Here is a 25,503-nt window from a genome sequence, read left to right on the forward strand (position 1 = left end):
GGTACTAATACGTACATAGAATGCATAGCGTACTTTTGGAGAAAAAATTACCACAAACAATTTTGTCTGGCGGGCAAAACACACCTGGTAGCTCTAATGGAATATAAGGGATAAATAAACTCTCACTGACAAGAAAAATAGAAAACACTGTAACATGTGACACAGTCCAGTTCAACACCACAATTAAAAACTGTTCCCTCAAGTCATTAATTCCTGTTATACCTGTCTTATTCTCCGAGTGTGTTCCCCATTCATTTGTAAGCCCTCCACGTCCAAGAGTGTCTGCAGCAACTACATTGTTGCTTCTGTGTCATATTAATTCAATTATCACACTCGTGTTCCAGGACAAATTGGCTCCATCAGCTCAGCTGAGCTTGGGAATCACATTTTTATTACCCAGCATACTTTGCATTACACCGCTGCCTCTGATTGAAATAGATGGCAGTTGTAAACAGCTGTCATTGCCCTTTTATCTGCTTATTTACAGCACTGCGTCGCTCACCGTTTGCCACACACTCAGCTAGACGAGGCAGCATGCAAAACCGAGATCCAGCTAGGACACAAATTACATGTAGTATCCACTCTACTTTGTGTTCCTTGAGTCTTATTTGACATTATTTTGGGCCATGTGTATCTCATTTAATGTTGTAGGGTGAGAAGCAGGGGAGTGAGGAGAATTAAGAACAGAGGAAATTAAGGAAAAGCTGAAACTCTACGTTGTGAGTCATCCTCACTTTGCATACTGACAAAAGAACCTATTTAGACAAGGACAAGGGGGGTGCAAAGGAGGAGAATAAATCTAAAGACACATTTCAAAACAGCCTTTTTGTTTGTCTTAATCGACGTAATGAAAAAGGTGACGGGGCATGTGAAGTAGTAATTCTTTATGTAATTGCTATGTATGCATTATCCTTTCAGGATACATTCTGTTTTTATAAGAGAAATGTCTGAAAGACTGCAAGTGAAGGTGAATGTCTGACGTTAGGGAAAGCCTAATGTCAGACATTCTCATGATGAATGTGGAACACACTGAAGGGTACACATGGGCATAATAGTGCACACTTTTATGATGCTGCACTCAGTCATCCATACAAAAAGGGACAAGTCTTTGTGTGTACAATAAACACACGTATGGAGACATATCGGCATTTGAATGCAAATATTATTATTCTTTTTTTTAAAAAGCTAATAAAACTGAGTCAACAAACAAACAAAGATTTAAACAAAGCTCTAAAAAAGTAGTAAAGACAAATAATAATAAAATGAAACTAATTCTGCTGTTTGTTCATGGAACCTGCAAAAACTTCTTTTTATCATGGAAATCAAATGTCCCTACCTGACTTCAGTATTACAATAAAGTGCATATGATCTGTATAATCTATGAACACTCTACAGTGTGTGTTCCAGTGAGCAATATGTCACATAGCATTACTGACTGAACTAGAAGAATTCTGAGGTCAGGTGAAAAGACAGCATGCACTTAACAAGCATGATTTCATCTGGTGTGTTTTAGTGCAGTTTAAGCTTGAATGCTAACAGCAGCTAATACGTTATAATGAGCTACCTCGCCTCACCTTCCCTCTCCATTGTCTTTTCAGTTGCTGATCAGTCAGGATTGAATTATAAGGATATGTCAGGTTCTCTATGTTTATACAACTTGTGACCTGGAACATGGCAGTTCAGCCTTTGACCTGTCAAATGGTTGCCATGTGAAAAACCTCAGACAACCTTGAGGTTCATTTGAATCGGCCTCATGCTTGGGGACCTACTCTTTAGATTAAAGGTAGCAGTGACAAAACAGGGATGCTCAGCAGGAGTAAGAAGAGCATGATGAAAGCTTTGGTTTGTAGACATAGGAGATCTTATACCTCTTCATTCTGCTTTAAATCCAATACCACCACTGACGGTAATTAGGCGGTATATGCCGACACTGCTAAACCACCACTGAGCTGCTTCCAATTCAGCACAGTGCACACCCCTCGAGGAGACATTAGCCTCAGCAGTTATGCAGCAAAACAGAATTCATTACATGTAATTTGCTGTCTGCCATTTTTTTCAGCAGTTTGCCAAGTATTTCAGAAGATATCTCATTACTGTTGCTTAAATCGATTAAGTATTTGTTTTTCACTGTGATGGCAAGATGAAAGGCAATGTTCCCGTGTGCTTTGTCTTGGCCGTCCCTTCCCTACATGACTGCTGCCCTACTTATTACACACCATCACTCAGACTGAAGAATCGACTGTCACTGGTCTCCTCTCTCTCACTAAAACAAGAAAGTAGCCCTTCATGTCCTTTTTTAAAAATGTTATCATTTTTCTATGTAGGACAAGAAGAGCACTTTAATAGAATTATCTACTGTATGTGTTTTAAAATGCCTTGCACTGATGTTTTTATGCTTTTTATGATCTGTTTCACCAGGACTTGCAACATTGTAGGATGATCCTTTCAAAAATTGTGGTTTCTTTCTAAATGAATGGAAGAAAAAATGTTTTTGAAAGTGATGCAGGTCCTGGTAAAACAGATATGATTATAGTATACCAATAAACTCACACAGTGGAACAAGAAGAAATACAACTTCATTTCATTAAGGCATGTCTGTAGAAATATGACTCTTGAGAGTTGGTTCAAAATCCATCTCCAGGGTGCACATTACATAGAGTGAATGCTCTGGCAGCAAACAAACTGTGTTTTACATCCCATTCAGATTTAATGCTTCATGGCAAGTCAAGCGCTTACTTTTCATCTTTAAATCCACCAAAACCAACAACGACAAAAAGCAACAATACTTTCTGACACACTGAGTGAGTCATCAACTAGCTTATCTGAGCCACAGGATGAATATCGTTCACGTGAACACACATGCTGTTTAATGTGAAAAAGATATGATGCACTGCTTGACAAAGTGATGTTACACAGATAAGTCAGCGTGGTTAGTCATGAGTCTAATTCTCAGCAGAAGATGAACCACCAGATGTCCCAGTCTCTTTTAGTTTAGTACATCAAGAAGGTCTGGTCACATCTTGTCTGAACCAATGACAGTATAGAGAATAGACAGACTCAGAGTGAGGTCACCCACAGGATTCTGAAGCGTTGTTTTAAAGCTCAAAATATGCGGTGCTCGCTGCCACCATGTTGGATGTACTGTAGCCACGACTGCATAACTGTAAGCCTTAATGTCATAAAAAAATTTACCCTCAGTACAGTTGTCATGAACGGGGAAATTAGCTACAGAGACCAAAACAGTTTTTTGTACCAGGCTGTAAACATGTTTATTTCTGCTGTGAAGCATGGGGACTTATGGAGACTGACTCACTTCTGGAGCCGAGGAATTACAGTTTTTAGCACTTCCACATTCATTTCCCAGCTCCAGAGGTTGCCGCTTGGTCTAAACCTATTCTGGGAATGACCAAAAAGCACACTGACCTTTAGTCTTCATCTGCTGAGTATAGTCTATACTGTATGAATTCTCAGAAGACTCAAACTTCTTTGACATTATGCATTCGTCAACGCTTCATTGCCCAACTGGTGAAAGTATGAGTATTAAGCATTTGATGGAAACAAGTTATTTCAACAGACATCCTGTTTGATGCAAGGAAGGTATGACTGCCTGTTACCTTTAGTCTAGCAATAATCAGATGACCCAATCTCCTTAATCCAACCATTCCATCCATGATGTCATTGATTCAGCAGCAGTTTGTGCGGCCAAAGGCAAAGGGAGGAAAAGTGTCAGATACAGAAGGAGGTGAAAGAAGCCGAGAGAAAAGCAGAGATAGTGAAAAAATGTTGAATGGATAACAGTGGGAGGAAGGGACATGGGATGAGAAAGAAAGAGAAGTGTTGGAGGAGAAAATATGAGGACATGTCACATTGTAGCTAGTTTTTTTTCCTGATTTGTCACTGCAGTGGTCTGTCCCTGGAGAGGAACAGGGAGATGGAGCTGTGGGGAGGAATGAAGAGAAAGAGCGAGAGATGCAGGATTTGAAGAGGGAGAAAGGGGTAGATATAGAGTAGGACATTATGATGTGAGGCCCGGTGGCTGAGGATCTCAGGGGACAAGCCTCTGGGCTTTCAGAGACAAACATTAATAATGAAACGCTAATTCCCTCTGTCCTCCTTTCTTTTTCTCCTCCTCAACGTCTCTCTGTCTGTCATTTTCTCTCTGTGTCTTCCTGGCCGCCTTTATTTCTCTTAATCTCCTTCTCTTTACACACACACACACACACACACACACACACACACACACACTTTCTGTCTTGCCTCTTACTGAAAACAAACTATTGCAGTTCCACATATCATCTTTATGCTATTTGAAATTATTACACTATGAGTATGTGTGTGATGTGTGTGTGTGTCTGCATGTGTCTGATCAGTTGTACAAAACCATGTTGTCCACGGAGGCGTGGGGGTCACACAGATACTAACAGAGAGAGAATTCTTCCTTGTCTGTCACATAGTCAGTTTTTAAGCATGCATATAAGTTTTAATACTTTTTTGGCTGAAGGCACCCCACCACTCTTTAGTGTCAGAGTCAGACAGCACTAGAGAAGTACCCTATTTCTACCCGGTATTAACTTATCACCCAACGCGATATGTATCTGGATAAGGGAAAGTGGATGTTAATGCAGCTGTTAATGTAGAACACAGTGCAGTGGGTACTAACAGTCTGAGGAGTACTTCACCTGTAAAAGGAAATGAAGAAAATCCCATACAACAGCATCACTTCAGTTAAAGGCTAGCTGTGACATACAAGATCACAGTCACTTTACCTTTAGGGGATAGCTGAGCACTAGTGATATCACGATTCTTGAGCATCAGCAGAGTAAAGAAGGTTACGAAAAGCTAACCTACATGTGTGTTGTGTTTCCTCCCCTCTCCTGCATCCTTGGTCTGCTTGTACTTCTGTGCTTTGGTAATAGTATACTGTATACCCTAAAGTTCACATCTAAGTGTATAGCACCACTTCATTCAAATGCAGTTGCAAAGGTCAGAAAACCTGGTTGGCCAACTCCAACTCAAATTCAAACAAATATGGTTACAAATGCTCCAAAAAACATGGCAGGACAAATGCACAGGCCACTGGGAGATTTCATCCACTCTGATGGAAGTATTATATTGTATTATATATTGTATTACATATTTGGTTACTTTTAGTTCAAATGTGTGGCTTTCGTACAGGAAGAACTGTCCTTTCTCCGGGGCAAAGAGCCAAACAGAAGGTGGTAGTGAGCAGCAGGGACAGTTTGGATCTAGCAGCCAGTCCATGACACCTGTCGAGGATGCAGCTGCCTCTATAATCAGCTTTTCACACATCATAGCACACGTATGTGTGATCATTGCATCACCACCACAGCCATGTGAATAAACAGATAGAAAATATTTTTGTTCTTCCAACCAATTAAAGGAGGAAGGTTGTTCAACATATCATCAACAAAAATGTCTTGCTTTAGAAGTTTGTACTTTTGAGTTTGTTAATGTGCTGCATACAGTAGAAGGCTTTGTTTTGTTCTCTAGGCTTTTGCCAAGGTGCAAGCAGGCAGCCAGTGTAAACTTGACAAATAAATCCAACTAGCCAACAAGTGTGCATTTCAGAATCCAACTAGATATCATGTGTGTTTGTTAAGCCTCTAGGTCAACAAGTGTGTGTGGCCAGATCCAGGAGAGGAGAGGTTGTGGAGAGTGGAGGCAAAGGAGGGCGCAGTCTTGGCAGTCCGTTAGCTGTTCATACAACATGTTGGACATAAATGCTGCCAGTGGCTTTGTGTTAGTTCGGCTTATACATAACTCACATAAAAACACTGACTGTGGACAGTCTCTGGACTTATAAATAGTCTGCAGTTTGATCGATATTAAAATCAAATTGAATGTAATGGAATTTGTTTGTTTCAAAACTCATGTTTTGAAAAAATACATTAAAAAAATTCTAGAGAAACTTGTCTATGTCTTCTTCTGTATAATCCAGGCCTCACTGTTGACAGTTCTTCTTTTTTTCACCAACAGTAGAAAATAGTTCCCAATAAAACCTGCTGACAGTGAATGACAGTGACAGTGGCAGCCATTTACAAAGTGAAAGAACTGAGACACCTGTGGACACAAAATCACTCCTCTTCAAGCAGTGACATGCACTTTTTATGTATGTTTTTTTTTTTTTTCTGTTAGCGTTTAACATCTAAAAAGCAACTGTCTACAACACTGTGTCCTTCTGTCTCTGCTCTCTGTCCATGTTTGAACCTACACTGTGTTTAATAACAGTCATTTTCTGCCATTTTGACAGCCAGACATATCTCATCAAGCTGCTTCTTCCAACCACACATTTCTTTCTTGCATTTGAATACAAAACATTTCTTGTGTGATGTGTGTTTCCGTGAGAAAGCTCCACTGTGACATGAATCACAGTAACATACCAACAACAACAGCAACAAAGCAGCTTGTTCTGTGCAAACTCACAAACTCACCATAGAGGTGATCGGACCAGAGAGAAAACCCTCATGTGAAGCATTTCTGAGTGCTCATGTGATGTTTTAGAAAGCACTTGTGTATTTTTGCTGTTGAGGTATTGTTTTTTATGCTTTGGTTTTATTGATTTCCAGCCTCCATCACAACAATGACACTCTAATTGAAGACAATGAAAACGCATGTGTTACTATGACATCACGCGCTCTTTGAGTTCAGATGGAGAGGGCCTTTGAGAGCTTGTTGATTGCTGCCGTTTGTTCCTCCTAATTACACCGCACTTGTCTTCACACCATTTATTCTGTGCTTTTCTGCTTTGCCCCTCCACCTCTGTCACTTTTTTAGTTTTGTCCTTTTCTTTCTCCTGTTTTAGCAATGATTCTGTTTATTATTATTACCATTATCATTATTTTATTTATTTATTTTTTCTTTAGAATAATTAAAACAGTTGCTGTACTGTGCACTGCACTATTATCATGGATAAACATGGTGCTATTTCAGTTAAACTGCAGATACTTGCATAGATCTGTGCATTATGTAAACCAGTGAAAACATACCTGCAGGGAATTGAGTCACTTCAGCAGCATAGGGTACAGTAAGAGCAGTAACAAACACAGAGATACAAAAATGAACAAAACATAAATGATGAACTATCATGTACCTTAACATTAAATTCACCAATTGATATTTTCTCTTTCATGGCTTCAGCTTTTACTATTGAAAAATGAAAGTGTAAACAAATGCTCTCTGAGAATGCTGTCTGATGATAACTGATCTGTTGGTGTTCCTCAGGTGGGAGGGAAGGACAATCCTGCTGTCGACCCCATAATCCACGGCCTGAAGGGTGTGGTCCATCATGGTGAGTTACAGTCCCAGTGGCCAGTCGTATAAGGAATGGTGGTTTTTAACTCCTCGTTTTGGTTCTCCAGCTCACACATTTATTGTATGACCACCTCTGGTCCTTAACCATCATACTGGGTTGGGGTCTGCCTTTACTTTCACTTTTCAGTCACAAAGCTGGTCATAAAAATTGTCACAGGAATGATATAGAAAATGCAAACAGACTGTGCTATAGACAACGTACTAGTTGATGTTGAAGGATAGGGAATTGGCCAGAAGACACAGGAGACTAGTGTATTAGTGACATGGCTGCACTAGAACTTCAGTCATCAGCATTTTGTGTTGAAATGTAGGCTTGAGTACTTTGTCAGTCCAACATTCACTTCATTGTATTGGCTGGGACACACACACTGATTCCGTCCAGTCAGGCCAGTTTGCAGCAGTTAAATTGGAAAGCGACTCAGCAGGTTCACCTTATTCCCTGTACATCTGAGGAACTGCTGCTATCAGCCAATCGGGTTTCAGTACTGTGAGGACTTCAGATTCATTCAGTTTGACTAATTCAGTTTAATCTGTAGCTACATTTATCTGCAAACTATTACAGCAGAACAATATTCCTGTCGCGAGCCATGATATATTTGAACTGAACAAGTCCAGATCAGCTTTACCCACTGATGGGGCATAATATTTGAACTGTAAATTTGCTTTGCTAATTTCCTGCCCATTCTCAGGAGGGGTGTGGAATTAGCATGGTAAATTAGCACTACTACAGTAACTCAGGCGTTGTCACTCTGAGCTATAGTGGCATTATATGGACAATGTTCCTTTTTACAATCCAGAACTCCCAAGGAAAAAGGGCGATGGAAATGCTTATTTATTAATATAAATACTCCACTGGAATGAAAATAGGCAAATCAAAAAAACAAAACAAAAAAAAAAAAAAAGAGGGATACAGACAAAATGTGAAAGAAAACTGACTTCACTCACTGGGAGTGAGCCTGACAGTATAAGCTGTGCATTAGTACCTTTGTATAGAACAAATGAGTAAAAACATGTTCCTGGTTCATTACAACTGATTTTCAATTGCATAGTGTGGTCAGTCTATCTATAAAGATAACTCACCAACTCACAGTCAATTGTTGTCACTGAAAAGAAGTCTGCCAGCATTTATTCTAAGGAGAAAACTGTGAAAATGACTCACAGTTTACAGACGCACTTTCTGCTTCAACTTTGACATATTGCACAGCACCAGAGATTACCAGAGATGTCTCAATGAAGATTTTCACTGGTACCCTCACCTATGGTCATTACTGAAAGAATGAGATGTATAGGGTGGCTGGGCTCAGCCTTAGAGACAGGGTGAGGAGCTTGGACGTTTGGAGGGTGCTAAGGTGCTTAGACCACCTGATAAGAATGTCTCCCATCCAACTGGGAGGAGATCCCTGGGTTGAACTCGCTGAAGGGATTACATATCCCATCTGAGCCTGGAAACGCCTTAAGATTGAAGAAGTTTCATGAGGACTGAGAGGGATGTCTGGAATACCCTGCTTAAACTGCTGCTACCGTAACCCAATCCAAGATAGGAAATGGACTATACTTATATACCTCCTTTCCCGCAATTTGGAGCACTCTCAGAGCTGGGCACGGCTCCTCCAATCTGCCCGCTGGATGAATGGAGGATGGTTGGTTTACAACCTATCTGATAAATTGATTGCATGTTTCTTGCCTTGCCAGAATTTGTTGTAGCTAAGTCACAATGTTCTTAGATTTCAGCATTCTGCTGGAGTATAATGTTATACAAGAAAAATGATCTTTGCAGACCTATGTTACAGAACGCTGAAATAAAATCACCTCCTGAAAATTATTGACACATATTGAATAACTATATTTTGCTTCAGCTCTTTTGGGCTTCATCAAGACTTGTTGTCTTCTACTAATCAAGCTTATTATCACTTGTTGTAAAATGCCTGCTGATACCTCTGGATTTGAACTAGCTACTTAGTAAATAAAAGATAGAAATGTCAACAGTATGCAAAAGCAATATGTTTGTCAGTGCAATATAATCATGACTCACAGACATAATATAAACATAAATGTAATCAGCCTTTGAGCTAACTCTGGTCCGGTGCCAGTGGGGCCTCTGTTTTAGTAAATTCTGGGTATCAGAAACAACATACATGCAGATGCTATACCTTCATTAATATGCTCATCTGGCAGGTGGCTAAGTAAGGGCCAGGTCCACAACACAGGCAGAGCTTTGGAGGAAGTGAATCTGCACAGTATAGAATGCATATGGAGAGCAAAGTGAATGGTGTTACTATAATTCTCAGAGAAAAGTCAAGCTTTAGCAGGATAAACATCTGATAGCAAATGTCAGGTGCAGAGTACTCTATCTTTGATTGTACCCTCATCAAAGTCCTCGCCTTTTGCATCATTTAGTGCTTCACATACAGTACATTCAAATCATAAATTAGGACTTCTGGGATGTTTGTCCCCCTCACGTAACAAATTAGAAGATTTGATGTTGTTTTTTGTCAGTACTGTATGCCCTCAGTCAAAAACAGTTGTCTCCTGCACACAGCCCCGAAGTGCATCCCTGTCATGATCAAAACATTTATCCTGAAGCAATGTTCTGTCTTGTCCCCCCAAAAGGCCGTGCTCGCCTTGCAACAGCAGAACGGCTTCAGAGTGAATTTTGAAAGCTTCGCCATACACAAATAAAAGTTTGATAAAACCTCACCACATGATACTTGCACTTTATCTCCTGCTCAGCTATCTTGGAAAAACTACTCTGCCTCCATAATTCATCTAACACAAAGACCACTCAAGTTCAATCAAGGCCACGCTCCCATCTTTCCCACTGGGATGGTGGTTGGCTAATTTGCTCTGTCTCCACCAGTGCTCTTCTATGGAGCAGCGGGTGGGTAAATTTTTCACAGCACTCTCTTCTCTTGTTGCTGGGCTTGTCTGACGGACACGCACCACAGGTCTGACTCCTCTGTCTTTGTACCTCATGCCTTGTTGCATTTTACATGAAACTACACTGGAACAAATGCCCTCTGACTAGCTAGCCAGCGAGCAGCACCGCGGCATCCCTGTGAAATCAGCCCGGTAAAAAGGCTGAGTCTGATTTACATAGCAGACTCATGAAAGGCTTCGGTGGTGAAGAGAGGAGCCCATTGTCTACACAGGGTTTGCAGGGGCTTTGGAGGCAGATGCAAAGACTGATAATGATGTGGTGGATGGGAAAGATGAGAAGCGGCAGCGAAGAGGAGCAGGAGCACGATGATAGCTCTCTCACGTTTCATGCTTTTCATTTTGCTGTTGACTATTGTGTATTGCAGAGATCATCAAGACAGTGAAAAAGTTTAAACACGCTTCGGAAATACTCACAGGTTAGAAAGAAGTGCAGATAAATATCCTCACACTATATACTGCTATATTATTAATCGGTAACAGGATAGAGGTGGATTATGCCTTTAGGCACCTCTTGGTCAACAGCACTGACAGAATATATAATACATAATACATATATTCTCAATATCAATATGGCTTGAACCTAAATATCAAAGCAGCAACTTTGCCAGTTTGACTGAATAACATATGCATTGTAGTGTGCATATATATTTTATTGTGAATTTGTCTATATATTCTGAGTCAGCATGTACCAAAGGCACCCTGATGTACACCCCAGTGACAAGTAAAAAAAAACAAAAAACTAATGGTCAGAGGAAATCAACAGTGACGAGACGTCTGAATATGATCTAAATATGAGCTGCTTCTGCATTTGACAAGACTTATCTGACCCCTAAATTCCACCGTGCACGGCGGTAACACACTCCGGTCTGCACCACATTATGTTTCATGTCTACCCATTGATACTGGATCAAGTATAGTGACCCCACATCAACTCAATTTTATCCCAATGTTTTTTCCATCTTCCTCTCTTCCTGTCTTCATTTCATGTGAAATCATGGCTGTCACCCCTATATATTAATCACTTTGCATATTTACATTATCAGTATCATTGGTGTCTTAATTAGCAAACATACTTGCACTATTATCATCACAATCATCTACAGCAAAACCTCTAACCTCAAATTTCATGCCAACATTCTAATTAGGTTTATCTCCTGGATGTTAATGTCAAAAGCTCATTTCACTACCATATAGCCAGTAATGAATAGAATCAGAAAAAGAAATACAGAAGGAAATAAAGTTAGTTCATCATGTTGAAAATGAATGAGGGAATGTTCTCAGGATCTCAGCCATGCTCTTCCAAAACAGCCTTTTAAGAGTTATCCCACTGACACTGCATTTTAAGATGCTGTTCCGTTCACCGGAAAGTCTGAAGGAAAGGCGCACTGACCGAATCAAGATCTGTAAATAAATGTTTGCTCTAAAGGCCTACCTGCTGGTGATGGTAAAAAAAAATGATGCTGCTGGCATAGCATAACTACTGTGATCCATAACTGCTCAAACATCCACTGATCTCAAGATAGCAGCTGTGAATCAATCCTCAAAAATACACCATGAAAAAGGAGGAGAGATAAATGAATGCATCTGCCCCAAATTTCTGGAAATCCCATTGAGGAGAGCATGAAAAAGAAGCTTAACATGCGAACACTGTGCAGTGGTGCCACATCACATCTGATGTGAAAGAGAGCTCTTAGGGATTAAAACCCCATCAGCAAGGAGTGGTAGACAGAGAAGAGGTACATTAGTACAAATAGAGAAAGAGGGAAATGAACACATCTTTTTTTTTTCAAATTGCCATAGAAGTGCCACAGGGTTGACAAGGTACCTCAAACCAGGAGAAACCACTATAAGCGATGTACACCCTTTAAAAATTAATTGCCAATCAGGGTTGCAGAGTGCCGAGTCAGTGGAGACTTCGTGCAGTGACTGAGATAGTGAATTAATGGACTTGTAATTTGTGCCGGCGAGGAGGAATGGCTTCAATGCAGCACTGTGACACGAGAGCAGCCTGAGCACAGACGCTCGAGTAGATAAACAGAGGAAATGACACAGTGGGGTGTGTAAATATACAGCTACAGTATATGCAGCGCCTAAACAATGGTAACATACCAAAAGCCTCACTCTGTCCCTCTACTGTATGTTCTGTACTGGACAAACACAGACTGCTTAGACCGCAATCCTCTCAGATCTGTTGACAGTGTAAGAATTTGCATGTTCATGTCACCCTGCTCCAGTTCAGTGTACTGTACGTCAGACACTTACAGAATGAAGTTTGTGTTTGTTTGTTCACTTCATATCTTCGGTCAAAGACTGAAGGAGCTCAGTCAACACATCCACGGTGATACGTGGTTATAAGAGGCTGTTCATGTTTGTCATGCAGAGCAAAGAAACAATGCTGAAGTTATTTCTGCTTCTTTCTAGCCTTGCTGTTGTGGCATATGAATTAACAAACAAGATGTGTGTTAATTAGTGAGCTTTGGTAGGTGTGTTTGGACGGAGCGGGTAGCTGCTTTTAAAGTTAAAGTAATTACCTCCCAGCTCCAGCTTCTTACACAACACACAGCAACTTGAGACTGTGATTCATCATCTCTAAAAGCAAGTCATTTTCAGTGTCAACTCACAAATAAAAGATATACACAAAAGAGACAGAGAAATGAATGCAGTGATTCAGACTCCTTTGACTTGTGATCAGAACGTCCCTGCAACTCAACCTGGGTAACCAAGAAAATATGAGCCCTGAGACACTTACCAGCTCCACAGTCAGCACTGTTAACAACAGACTGCCTTACAGTGCTACACTGGAATGTAATCTAACAATTCAAGAAATATCTTTAGTACCACTTTCGCACATACTAAGATAACAAGTCTGTACATCCAAATGTTCTCATTAACTTGTTTATTATGTACGAAAAACAGACAAACAGACTCAAAATGAGTCAAATTTATTCTGCAAAACTAATGCCATGGCTGATATGCTAATGCTGAGAGAAGTATCGTTCATGACCATAAAGCACTCAAATTAATTCAATCATTATTGTCTAAGGTTTTACAATAGGAACACACAATAAAAAAATACATTAAAAAAAACAATGAAAACGTGACATAAAATCCTAATAAATCCACACAATAAATCCCAACATTTACCATCTGTTGATAAGACTGGGTAGAAAGTCACTCGCTCAGTGTTTTGCAGTAAAAATCCACTTATCGCTGCAAAATACAAAGTTCTCATCCAGGCATAAAATGCCACCTCATTTCATGTGCAAATGAAGCAATCTAACTGCAGTGCAGATAAATGAGTCCCTGGTTCTTTTATTCTTTTAACTGCCCTCGAACACTCTGGGATTTAGAGCTGAAATATCTCAGCTTTTTAAAAGTATGCATCACTGTCCCTGCATGACTTCTACAAGACCCACTTTCTCCACAGCGCAGTACTGTTCAGGAGTTCAGAAATCAGGGAAAAGGTCTCTTCTGTACTGTATTTGCACTCTTTTATCATAGACGCTTAATGGTTGTGTGCTCATGGTAACCCAGAGGCAAACAAACACCTAATTCATTCTGACACCAGTGCTTATTTCAGGCTGCTAACAGGGGCTGTCTGATATGGAATATTAATGATTTTCAGCCATGCATAAACGAGTAATGCCCTCCCAAAAACAGCCGAGTGGAAAATCTACATGTTGTTCTAATAATAATTTTCACACTGTGTTTTTTAGTTGGTGCCATTATCAAACTGTTATTAACAGATTGTTGATTTTTCACTTTCTTGGAATTGTGAAAATAATACGAACGCTTTCTGAGGATGAAGGCCTGTATTAATTACTGATGCTACATGTAGACCATTCGTTGTAATTATTTTAAATAGTAATTGTATGGTGATAAGTTATTAGGAAAACCAACATTCCATTTTTTCGTAATGATGATGATTGCCCATAGCACATAATTCTTTCATTATGATGAGTCAGTCAAGAGGAAGTTGGGAAGAAGAAACAAGCAGTGAGAACAGAAAGTGCAGGAAATTGATGAACATGTCAAAAAGAACTGTGATCTCTGATGTTTACATATTCAATATAGTCAATAACATTTCTTACATTCAGTGCAAACTGAGCTTGGTTAAAGTTACATAAATATTGTGGTCACACTTAAAAACAAGGTTCAGTGTCATGCCAGTGACTCTGTGAGACTGCATTTGTATCTGAGCTAAATTCTAATATTAACATGCTAACATACTCACAATGTTTCCATCAAATGTGTTGCAAATTCTCACCATATTGAGACTAATTTGGCAAAAGAAAATGTGGATGCTTATTATCATCCACCACAGTTATGCAAATATTGGGAGCTGGTTTCTGAGCAGTAGGTGACGCCAATTTTCCAGTTGGAAAATCAACCCAAGGAAGGGGGCACAACAAGATGACGCCATTCAGTGCCAGAAAATAGGATGGAAATATGACATTTCTCTTTGTTTCATTAATGTGAGGAAAGTTTCATCAGATCTCTGTGGAGCCACCATGGATAGATTATAGATAGAGCCATAGGAACCATAAGGAGTCTGTCAGGGCTTAAATTGTTGTACGCCATAACTTATTCAAAGGTTTTTCCATCTCCTATTAAGAGCTTTTTTTTCCAATTTTCAATTTTCACTTACAATGGCACTATATGTACAGTTACCAAAGTAACAATTCATTCTAAGAGGTAAATGTATCATATCTCATTACAGTCTCTCCAATACTTCAGTGTACTACATTTGAGATATTTCACTGTTTAAGTGCAATCAATGATGTGCTGGTGCTAGATTAAAAGTCAGGAGATCACCAAGGCCAGTAGGATTCATCCTCTGGGATCCTCGTCGGCACAAATTTCTGTGGCAATCCATCCAGCAGCTGTTGAGATATTATAGTCTGAACCAAAGCGCATGGCCATCCAAAAATGGACCTTCTTCTCTTCAGCATTACACAGTCTAACATCAGTGTTATAAATCATATTTGTCAAGAGTGTTTGTGTGAAATGTTCTCAGACAAAGAATATATTGATGCAAACATTTTAAAGATGTTCAGAAACGGCTGCTTAACACTGGTCTCCAGCCCTGTTGGTAACCTCAGTGGTTATTTTGCTTCATCTCAAGCTGTTAAACCAGGCATGGACTCAAGATTTAAAAATGGAATTAATAAAACTGTGATAAAAAAGTCACCATGTTACTGGACATGTTAAATGACATTCATTTTCTACAGGAAAAGCAAACCCTCAGGTTGGCTACTTACTGGCTGCATCTGTATTTCTCTTCAAAAAAACAATCAGCTCTCCTTCAGCTGTCTGCCAATTCAATTTCCTTCCCTTGTATTACACGGGCTTTGGAAACGTGTAGTTATCTTTAAACTGCCATGTCCTTAAGCTTCTTAAGGAAGAACACAAAGTTATCAACATCATATGCACATCATTTTTCCATTCTGGCTATGAACTTGCTCTACTCAGATACACTAAATACACTGATAAAGTACTGCACTCTGCTCTAGCCCATATGCCAGCTGTAATTGCTATAACACATAATCAACTTGTTTCAGAATACATGCTTTTATCAGGTTCTCAAATAATTTAATCTGGAGTTAAGTGGATACCACCAGCCTGAACTCATTTCCCTCCCTGGGGTTGCTCTCTGGGGCAATGCAACAGTTTCCAAAGACTAGGCACTCCTTGCTTAGTTAATTTTCTGAACATGCAAAAATGGAAATGTATATGCAGTGTTCAGCACTGGTCTTAAAGCTGTGGTAAGCAGTTTATTTTTGGCATCACTGGGCGAAAAAATCCATAATAACCTTTCAATGTATTGTAATTCAAGTGGTCTGAGAGAACCCTATACTTCTGCCTCTCCTTTTGTCTGATTTCAGGCTGAGAGATCTAGAAAATCTAGACTGTAACAGGAGTTTTTGGCCAATTGCAGGTCAGTAAGATAGTTGATTGTTAAGTCTTATTCCATCCAGGTCGCACCAACTCAAGGTGTCAGTGTTTGACGACCTGATAATGAGACTCCACAATCAACTATCTTTCTCCAGAATGGTTTACTGCACCTCCAAGTGGTAGCCAACACTGATTGTTGAGGGGAGAACATGATCTCTAGTGTTAAAGTCAGATGTGACAATATTGATGTAGTCGTGGAGATGAGGCTGCTCAATGAGAAGACTCTCAAACTGTTTTTTTTTTTGCACCAATTGTGAAGTTCAGGGTCATTTCATGTTTTTCGCTCATCTATTTTTTTCTCACTTGTAATGTTTTCATACACATTTATTTTTACCGGTATATGTGAATCAGGAGCAAGCACGTTAAGCGAGCGAGAGACAGAGAAGAGACACCATGTGTGTATGGGCAAAAACTGAAACGGCTCGGTTAGAAATTAAAAGAAGAAAATCACAGAATACAGGATGTGTCCAGGACACTCAGGACGTGAGGGAGGATGGTGGCTCAGGTAGCGATGAGGAAGCTGTCACTGTGAGCAGCACATCTGTCAGCTGCACACCTGTAAGCAGCTGTGCTCCATGCAGACATTTCTCAAACTTGATTTTGTAGGCTAAGGGTGGGCAGGCCCGGCGTGCGTGAAGTGAGCTGAATGTAGTGGGAGTGTCTGTTGTGAGTTTAGGCGGCACGTCAGCCAGAGCTGTAGTGTTTGTGTGTGAGTGAAAGAGTGAGTGAGACTGCTGCCTGCTGAACAGAGAGTCTCAGGAAGAAGGATCTGAAGTGCTCATGTCTTAGCTACAAAAACCCACCAAACTGATCCAGTCCAATTTTTATCCACCCACCCAAACCCATTTTTGCCTGCAAAATAGATTGCAAAACCAGCCAGTTGAACCCTGTCACGGGCACGCTTTTCTGTCTCGGCAGAGTTACATCCCTAAAAATAAAAGGAAAAAAGAAAGGTTTCTCCTCAGCACAGCGTTCATGCAACATGTAAACCAACATACAATCATCGGCCACTGCCATCGGTGAACGTCATCTTTATTTGCCGATGGCAGTTGAGGAGGCTGAACATCGGACGATACCGATGTTCAGCCGATGCATCGGTGCATCCCTAGTTTTTTGATAACTGTTTTGTCATTTAGGTTGGAGGTGGCATTGAATAACCAAAACCTACAGGCCTTCAGGCTAAATCTCCTTCCTGCATGCATGCCTGCATGTGGTGCAGAGCGTAAAGAGAAGAGAAGTTTTGTGTCCCAACATTTTCTTATTTGAGAAGTGAGACATGCCAAATTGTGTGTTTGGTTCTAATTCAGATGCATGAATCTAGAAGAAAGCCTTGCCCTGTCAGTCCCACCCCACTTCCTCCCACCTCATTGCTATAGACACCCCCCTCCTCCTGTCTTCGACTCTTCCTCCTTCCTGAGCTCACTGTCGCACTGATTCAACGAGCTGAAAATACATCCCTGATTTGGGGTGGGGAGGCCGCAGGAGACAAGTCAGTAGGAGGTTGAAGAGGAAGAGGAGGAAGGAGTGTGAGGAGGAAGAGGTGGAGATAGAGGAGAGGAGATGTCAGTGATAAAGACGTGCCAAACCCCCCACCCCCCCTTATGCCATATAATAATTCCTCTCCCCTTTGTTCCTGGCTCCATATTTTTCAACCCTTCCTTCTGCACCTTTGCATTTACTTCATAATTCACTTCCTCCTTCTTTTCTTTTCTCCAGTTACAACTCCTCCCTCCTTGTCACACTCTGCCCTTCCTCTCTGCCTCCTCCCCTCTTCGCATACAAAGCTTTTTTATTTTTCCTGTTTTAATCAGTTGAGTGATGATGTGTATTGGTAACGTTTTTCATACGTAGTATCTTATGAAATATTGCCATGTCAGTTTAAATGACTGTGATGTGAAAAGGGTCGTTGGACAATACTTTTTGGCTGGACATAAACATGACTCTAAATGCATAATAATAATAATAATAATAATAATAATAATACATTTGCAGAGTAGACTTGGGTCCTCAGTATGTGTAAATAGGCAACATGTCACTTGGAACCCTCAAGTAACAATTATTGTTCTATTTGTTTGTTAGTGAAGAAAACTCCAGGAAAAGCAGAGTTGGGCTGAGCTGTATCAGCCAGTGGAGCAGCCCATAATGTTCACCGCTCAGGGCTCTTTTCTTGTTGTTCTTAATGCCCACTGCAGAACACAAATTAACATCTCTTCGCAGGTCAGTGGTAGCTCCAGGTTAATAACTCGCACACAGACAAAAACACTTTACAGTCACACTGTAAATGTGCCTGTCTGATTACTTTCATCATTTAGTTTGAAATGCATGTTTCTGGGGTATCTGGATTGCTCTCAATAAAAATAGAATTTCAAAAGTGCACAGACAATTTTGCTTCAAGCCTCCTTCATCGTTTCACTCAGCCTTATTCCCTTCCTCCCCACAGACCGCTGTGTGTTTCATATTGGTGACTAGTGCACATTGTTAGCCAATGAATAATTCCACCGTGTCAACAATTGGCCTTGGAGACGTGATGCTGTATCGTTGATTGTATTGTGCATGCCGTCCAACACCAAGAGAGGTATAATTATAGGTGTTTGATGCAATTATGTTTGTCAATAGGGGGGCATTGAACGAGGCAGGCACAATGCAAATGAAATCAATAGCATAAACTTAAAGGCTGTGAAACAGTAGCACTTGGATCTGCTCCAGAAAGCCTGATTACCATAGTTTGCAGTGAAATAAGGAGTGTTGTGTAGATCATGTTGTATTGATCTGAACACTCTCTCCTGCCCTCTCTCATATAGAAAAAGAGACTGTCCTGGAGCCGTTTGTGCTGAAGGACCTGCTGCCATCCTCACTGGGAAGCTACTACCGCTACACCGGCTCTCTGACCACACCGCCCTGCAGCAAGGTGGTGGAGTGGATCATCTTCAGCAGACCTATCTATGTCTCCTACAAACAGGTGAGAAACACAAATGTAATGTTTGTGATGATGTACAGCACAAGGATGAGGTGTATTGTAGTGGAACCTCAGTGCAGCCATATTCAGGCCAACTATCTCCAGATCACATTTGAGTCATCTCGTTACCTGAATTTTGAAACCATTATCTTGAGATTTAAGTCCATTATCCTGATAATTATTTGTTATCTTGTGATGAGGGCTTAAATGTGTTATGATGTTCGGATAACAGAAACTCCTGCCACTGCAACAAATTCCTCTGTGTCCCAGAAACATAATTTGTCTTCTCTGGGAGATAATATATAATTAAGTCATCATAGCATGAACCAGTTTACCTGAAGATAATTGGATAATTAAATCATTATCTGGAAATAATGGCCTAAAATGACTAGTGACAACAAACTTTTATTGTTCAGTTGCATCTTTGTAGTGTGTTTAAATTTGCACTGACTAAATAAATCTAATCAACAATAAGCTTGGTTTTTATGCTGTATGGTTTTTGAAGGGTTTGTGTGTACTCTTAAACCCTGGGTTATTTTACTTCTTGAAGCTGTAAATGCTTTCAGCATGAGACACACTGGGAGATGGATCTGGCACAGGCAGCCCCCTAAACAAATAACCACCCCTTCATGTGAACCATCTTAGCAATGGAAGACCAAAAAAAATTAGGCACCCAGCTATGTGGTGGGGCACCCACATGCTTTAACATGTGTATATATATATATATATTTTATATGTGATGCACTGTTAGATACTCTTTCTGATTTTGTTCTCGTGCCACAAATCCCCAAGCTTACTTTATTCTCAGCTTCACTGGCAGGTTTAAAATGGCACTGTAAAAAACATTTGCAGAATTTTTAGATGAAATTCAAAACACCACAATATGTCCAACAATTCCCAGGGATCTCTCCATTTGCAGGAAGTTCTCCAGTTTTTGTAATGTGTATAAAGGAAGTGCATTACCAAATGCTGTGTTATATATAGATCCACCAGAAGCAGTGTGGCTCCATATCTTTCACACTGGGCTTATTAACTTATACCTCTATTGATCAAAAACTCTTTTTCTTTTTCTGCATGACAATAAAAGCACAGACAGCTGTACCTGCCCAGTCATCAAACAGTTTGAATTCAATTATTTATTCCACTCATGGAAATAAATTGAATATTTTCAGTGACTTTAACATAAGTCATTTTCTGAAGATAAATCTTTTCCCATCCGAACCTAACAAAAGTAATTAATGGACCCACTACAGTCACCACCACTTCTCAGTCTTTGCTGGACTGGATTCTTGTCTCACATCCAATTAGAAGTTTCAAAGTCAAACTGCTTCACTGATTACTACTAAAACTACTAAAAATCACTACCTAAATGAATTAAACTGGATAGTAGAAGAAAAATTAATGGGATAGGTTCCAACTAATACTTGATGTTCAGATTAAGAGGTATTGGTGCAGGATCACAGGATCATTCACTTCTAATAAAAAGTGTGTTCAATCAGCATTTCTCGTCCGTCAGTTTGAAATAATTTAATAAGACTTCTATATCTATTTTGCTTTGTCACAGCTCTTTCTACATTCACAAAATATCTCCCACTGAGCTAACTGCAATGTATTAAAAAAACAAACATGTTTTGTTAGGTTCATTTGTACTTGATGAGATTAAAACAAAGTTTATCAAATGAGCATTTTACACTTTTGCAATCTGATTTTAATATTCTACAAACCTGGTCGTCAGATGATAAATTACTGCTCAATAGGACTAAATCTAATGTACTGCTACTCGGCATGAAACAGAACCTTAACTCTAGACCCATCTCTCTGGTTTTAGCTTGATGAACTATAATATTTGGACTTATGGATTAAAACTGAACTGACTTTTGTTGGACACATTGTGAAGACAGATCATTCTTATTTGGTATCCTTACAGATATTGCTTGTTTTAACAATACTGAATAATTCTGACATTGTTTATGAAAATGCTTCTAAAAGCAATCTTCCTTTTCTCTGTGTCATATCCAGTAGTATCTGCAGATGAGTTTAAAGGGACACATCTGTCTGATTATATCTTAAGACGTAAATAAGAAGAAGGAGTAAATAAAACATCACTCACAAAAACAACCAGATTGATTTCCCCTGGACTGTTTTAAATGCTGCTGACTGAGTAATGCAGGTTTGATGTGAGTTAGTTACCACTGCAGAATGTACACATTCAAAACAAAGTCTCTCTCTCTTCTCAGCGAGCTTCATACTCTAGTCCAAACATGGTCACTCCTGGTTCCACAAAGCTAAGATGGTGATGACCATGAAGCCAAAGGCTTCAGAACCATAGTCCACAAACCAGGTCCTGGTAGGTTTACACTTGGTTTTAGCTAGTTAGGTTTAGAGCTGCTACAGTATGTAGTTATGTTTTAGACAGTTTGCCCTCAAAGATGCAAACCTTAGTGTGTTCATCAAAGTCAAACATCACATGAAAGCACTACACTGAGTTTCGTGAAGTGGCTGTGGTAAAATAAAATCATTTTCCTCCAGACTATTTTAAGTCTGGCATGACTGAACCCTGGGGGGGGAAAGACCAAATACAATCGAATACCAGATGGTCAAAGTGACCTGACTGAAGGACAAGATTGTAGAGGTGGCAAAAATATGTTTGTCCTGACTCGACAACGGTGTGAGCATCAGGACAGCAGAAAGTCGGCACAGTCCATCACAGACTGAAAACTGATTTAGTCTGACTACTACGGCTCATAAAAGCATAGAACACAGAATCAAACCAAACTCTGCTCTGTCTCTGAGGGTAAATGTAGCGCCTGATGGAAGTGTTCTTTGCTGATTCTTGTTGTTGTTGGATTGTAACTACATGGCTAAACATATTGTAAGTAACTTTGGATAAAAGCATCAACTAAATTCATATAATGACATTATTAACAGCTCGCCAGCTACAGTCAGTACTCAAGATAAAACACTCATATTACACACTCTCCAACTTCCTCTAACTCTTATAAAATGATTTATTTTTCTATAGACAATTTCATTTCAAATCACCTTAAAGATGAAACAACGACAACACTACGTCAGTTTGGTGACTGGAGAGAATTAGTTGATTCATCACAAAGATTTCAAAAGGAGAAGGAAAGAAATGTCCTTGCTGAAACTGCACCATGTATAGTCATTGAATGACTGAGGGGAATATTTTCAATTTTATATAAGGCTGATCTCTGCTAATTGATTTTAGCAGAGATCATTTAAAAATGGATGGGGTGTCGATTAGCTCAGTTGGTAGATGTACGAAGGCTGAGTGACGCTCCTGTCACTCTTCAGCTGTCTCTGTCGAAAATAAAGCTTGAAAAAGGCCCCAAAAAAAGTGTTTTTTTAAATGGATCAAGTGATTAACTGAGGCAGCAAAATGGACGTTGGTGATTAGATCCATTGATGTGAAGTATCTTAATTAAACACAAGCCCATAAAGACTCATTCTGACCAGAGTCTAGACACTGGTGGTGGGTAAAACCAGCAGGTTATGCAAGAACATATCCTCCAAACTAAATGAAACAATATGTCATTTGTAATTGATCCTTCACTAAACCTTGCTCTTCTTAGTTACTGTTGCTAGAGAAAGTGACCCTGAGGAAAAAGTAAAGACCATGAAAATGGTGATAAACTGAGATGCTGTCATTCTAAACAGAGTGGCAGCTCCAGTGTTTCCAGTGTGGGAAAAGTCTTTAGCTCTCATCTTCATCACACAGTCTAAAGAGCACTTGGCAGACCCGTCCTCTAATGAGACGAAATGAGTTTGCTTAAGAGCAGCAGTGGAGCAAGCTAAATGTGGACAATGTATTGGTTTCCCTGCCTTGAAGTTAGAAGAGTGGGTCAGTGTAAAGCAGGCAATAAGGAGACGTTAAAAAGACTGATGAGGTGGAGGAAGAAAGATAAAGATGTTCTTTAAAGCAACCTCATCCAAACAGTTGCAACCAACAGTTATTCTAAGTACCAAATGTCAAACTGAAACTTGAATGCCCAAACATTCCCAGCGCCTTAAGGGAAGTCTTCAAGTTGCACATTTAGTCTGAACAACAATCCAAAAAAACTCATTCACAGATTCAATTTTCTTTAGTTCAAAACAGATATAAATCCTGACATCAGGGAGAACAGAACTACATCATGTTTAAAGGTGATTAAGATATTATACAAATTGATTTGTGTTCTGTACAGCTAATTAGACTAAAACTAAATTGGACTGAGGTTGTTACAGTCTCAGTCGACACAGAAATCTGTCAATTTAGAAATGTAATCTCTCTCCATCAGCTTAAAACAACCTGCACATCCACCTCACAGTGTCACCGCCTGTAGCTACTCTTTCATAGATGTAGATGTGCAGCTTGCTGAAAATGAAGGAAGATGTCATCATTCGAATTCTTGATCAATCTGATTGATCAGTTGTTTCACAAACCAGACGAAACAGGCATTAATGAGGCACACGGCAAACCTCCATGAATCCGTGAACACATCAGAGGTGTGTTTCCCACTCTGTGCAAACAGCAGCCTGATTTTGATGCTGTCTAAAGGAGGACAGTACTTCCTGTTTGTGTCTCAGTTCTTCAGTGTGTGCTCTTAAATGATCTGTGTATGTCAGTTGGCAAAAGTCATTATGTGTGCGGTGTGTAGACTTTGTAGATTTTAATATCTGCTGATTTTAATAACTGCTGCAGCAGCAGTCAGCCACATGCTGTTGAAGAAACCAACTTTTTTGTTGTTTCTGTCTCATCCTCAGCACTATCAGTAAAAAGATTTACCATTCCTTGTTGCCAGTCTTCAGTCAAGTATGAGACACATCTCAAGGATAATCACATAGACACAGTGCAGCTAAACTCAATTTGGAGTCTCTTAGCAAAAACTCTGAATTCATATGGAAATGAAATGACATTCATCAACAAAGGGACATTACGGGAAATAGAGCTTTAATTTTGGAAATAGAAAAAAAATAGCAGATGTAGTGGTGAGAGAGAGCTTCACAGTTCTGTCAGTCATGTTCTCTGAGTAACTAATCATAACAGGAATCATTTCACAATAACACATTACAAACGTGCTCCATACAGACATGACTTTCTGGGACACACCATGAAACTGTGCAGTCTTTATTTTTCTATTATCTCTTCCCCTGACATAAATGAATGCATTGGACTCATGTGCACTGCTTCTAGCCATGGTGAATGTTTTTTGTTTTTTTAGTTAAACTTCAGTGTAATCTGTCTCATTTCTTCACTTGTAAAAAGCAAAGGATAACAAAACATGAATTCAAAGTCAGCACAGGGGAAATGATGCAAAGACCAATGGAATATGAAATGATTCAACAATGAGTCAACAAGGAAGCAGGCGGCGGCGGGGGCAGCGTTCATCCTTCCTGTTCTCTTGCTGTTGATTCCTGACCATTAGCTAGTCTTTCTCAACATGTTTAAAAGCCTCTTTTGAAGTTCTTTTGTTCCCTTTCTTTTTTTTTGACTGTGCAACTCTCCAGAGAGAACATCATGCAGAAAGATAAAAGGAGGAGGTTGGAAAGAGAATTAACACCAATGGTGACTTGAGTTGTTGTCTCTCTCTGCTTCTTCGAGTTTTATTTCTCATTCTCTCTCTCTTTCTGCTAGTCTTTTGTTTCGGATGATTGTTGAAGTAGGTCAGCAAGAGTGACAGCCGTTGCTTTGGGCCTGCTTTTAGAGTGAATCGATGCTCAGGCTCTTACACAACAACTCACCTAAAATGCCTTCCTTTCAAACAGACATGTGGACTTGCCACACTTGTATTTGTGCACCTGACATCTGTGTGTGTGTGTGTGTGTGTGTGTGTGTCTGTGTGTGGGTATGTGGAAGAGAACCTAAGATGGCTTATGCCACACTAATCTCACATCACATTCAACCTAAATATGAGCTGCTAACAGGGACGTACTGATGAGATCAGCCTCCTAGTAGCAATTCCAAGTGGGACATGTGGGAATTTTTTTTTTAATAATTTCCCATCTGGCATTGTGTGTAAGTGTGCCAACAGTTCCAGAAAGCAGATAAGACACAGCCATATGGGTTTCTTTTTCTCCTTGAGGTCTTTGAGAAGATTTAGTAATGTTAGATTGTAAAATACCTCAGTAAGCACTGATCTATGATTTATATATGTTTACACATCTAGATGAATTCTCACTGTTTCAAGAATGTCTCAATGATTATATTTCAATGTGAAGCGGGTCCCAATTATACACTGATCTAGTCACTGAAATGCTATTCACAACACTGGATATCAGTAACCTAATAGGGTTGTCGTTGTACATAAAACCAGCGTTCA

At 39.8% G+C, this 25,503-nt stretch overlaps 1 protein-coding gene across 3 annotated transcripts in view; it reads left to right on the top strand.

Annotated features, from left to right (window-relative positions):
- LOC104933232 (receptor-type tyrosine-protein phosphatase gamma) overlaps positions 1-25,503 on the top strand; it is a 369,578-nt gene that overhangs the window by 281,645 nt on the left and 62,430 nt on the right. For all 3 annotated transcript variants that reach the window (XM_027279289.1, XM_027279290.1, XM_027279288.1), the window contains exons 6-7: positions 7,243-7,309; positions 19,026-19,183. In XM_027279289.1, the coding sequence (XP_027135090.1) occupies positions 7,243-7,309; positions 19,026-19,183 (225 nt within the window). The remainder of the gene's footprint in view (positions 1-7,242; positions 7,310-19,025; positions 19,184-25,503) is intronic.

Source organism: Larimichthys crocea, chromosome VI (assembly GCF_000972845.2).
Source record: "Larimichthys crocea isolate SSNF chromosome VI, L_crocea_2.0, whole genome shotgun sequence".
NCBI lineage: Eukaryota > Metazoa > Chordata > Actinopteri > Sciaenidae > Larimichthys > Larimichthys crocea.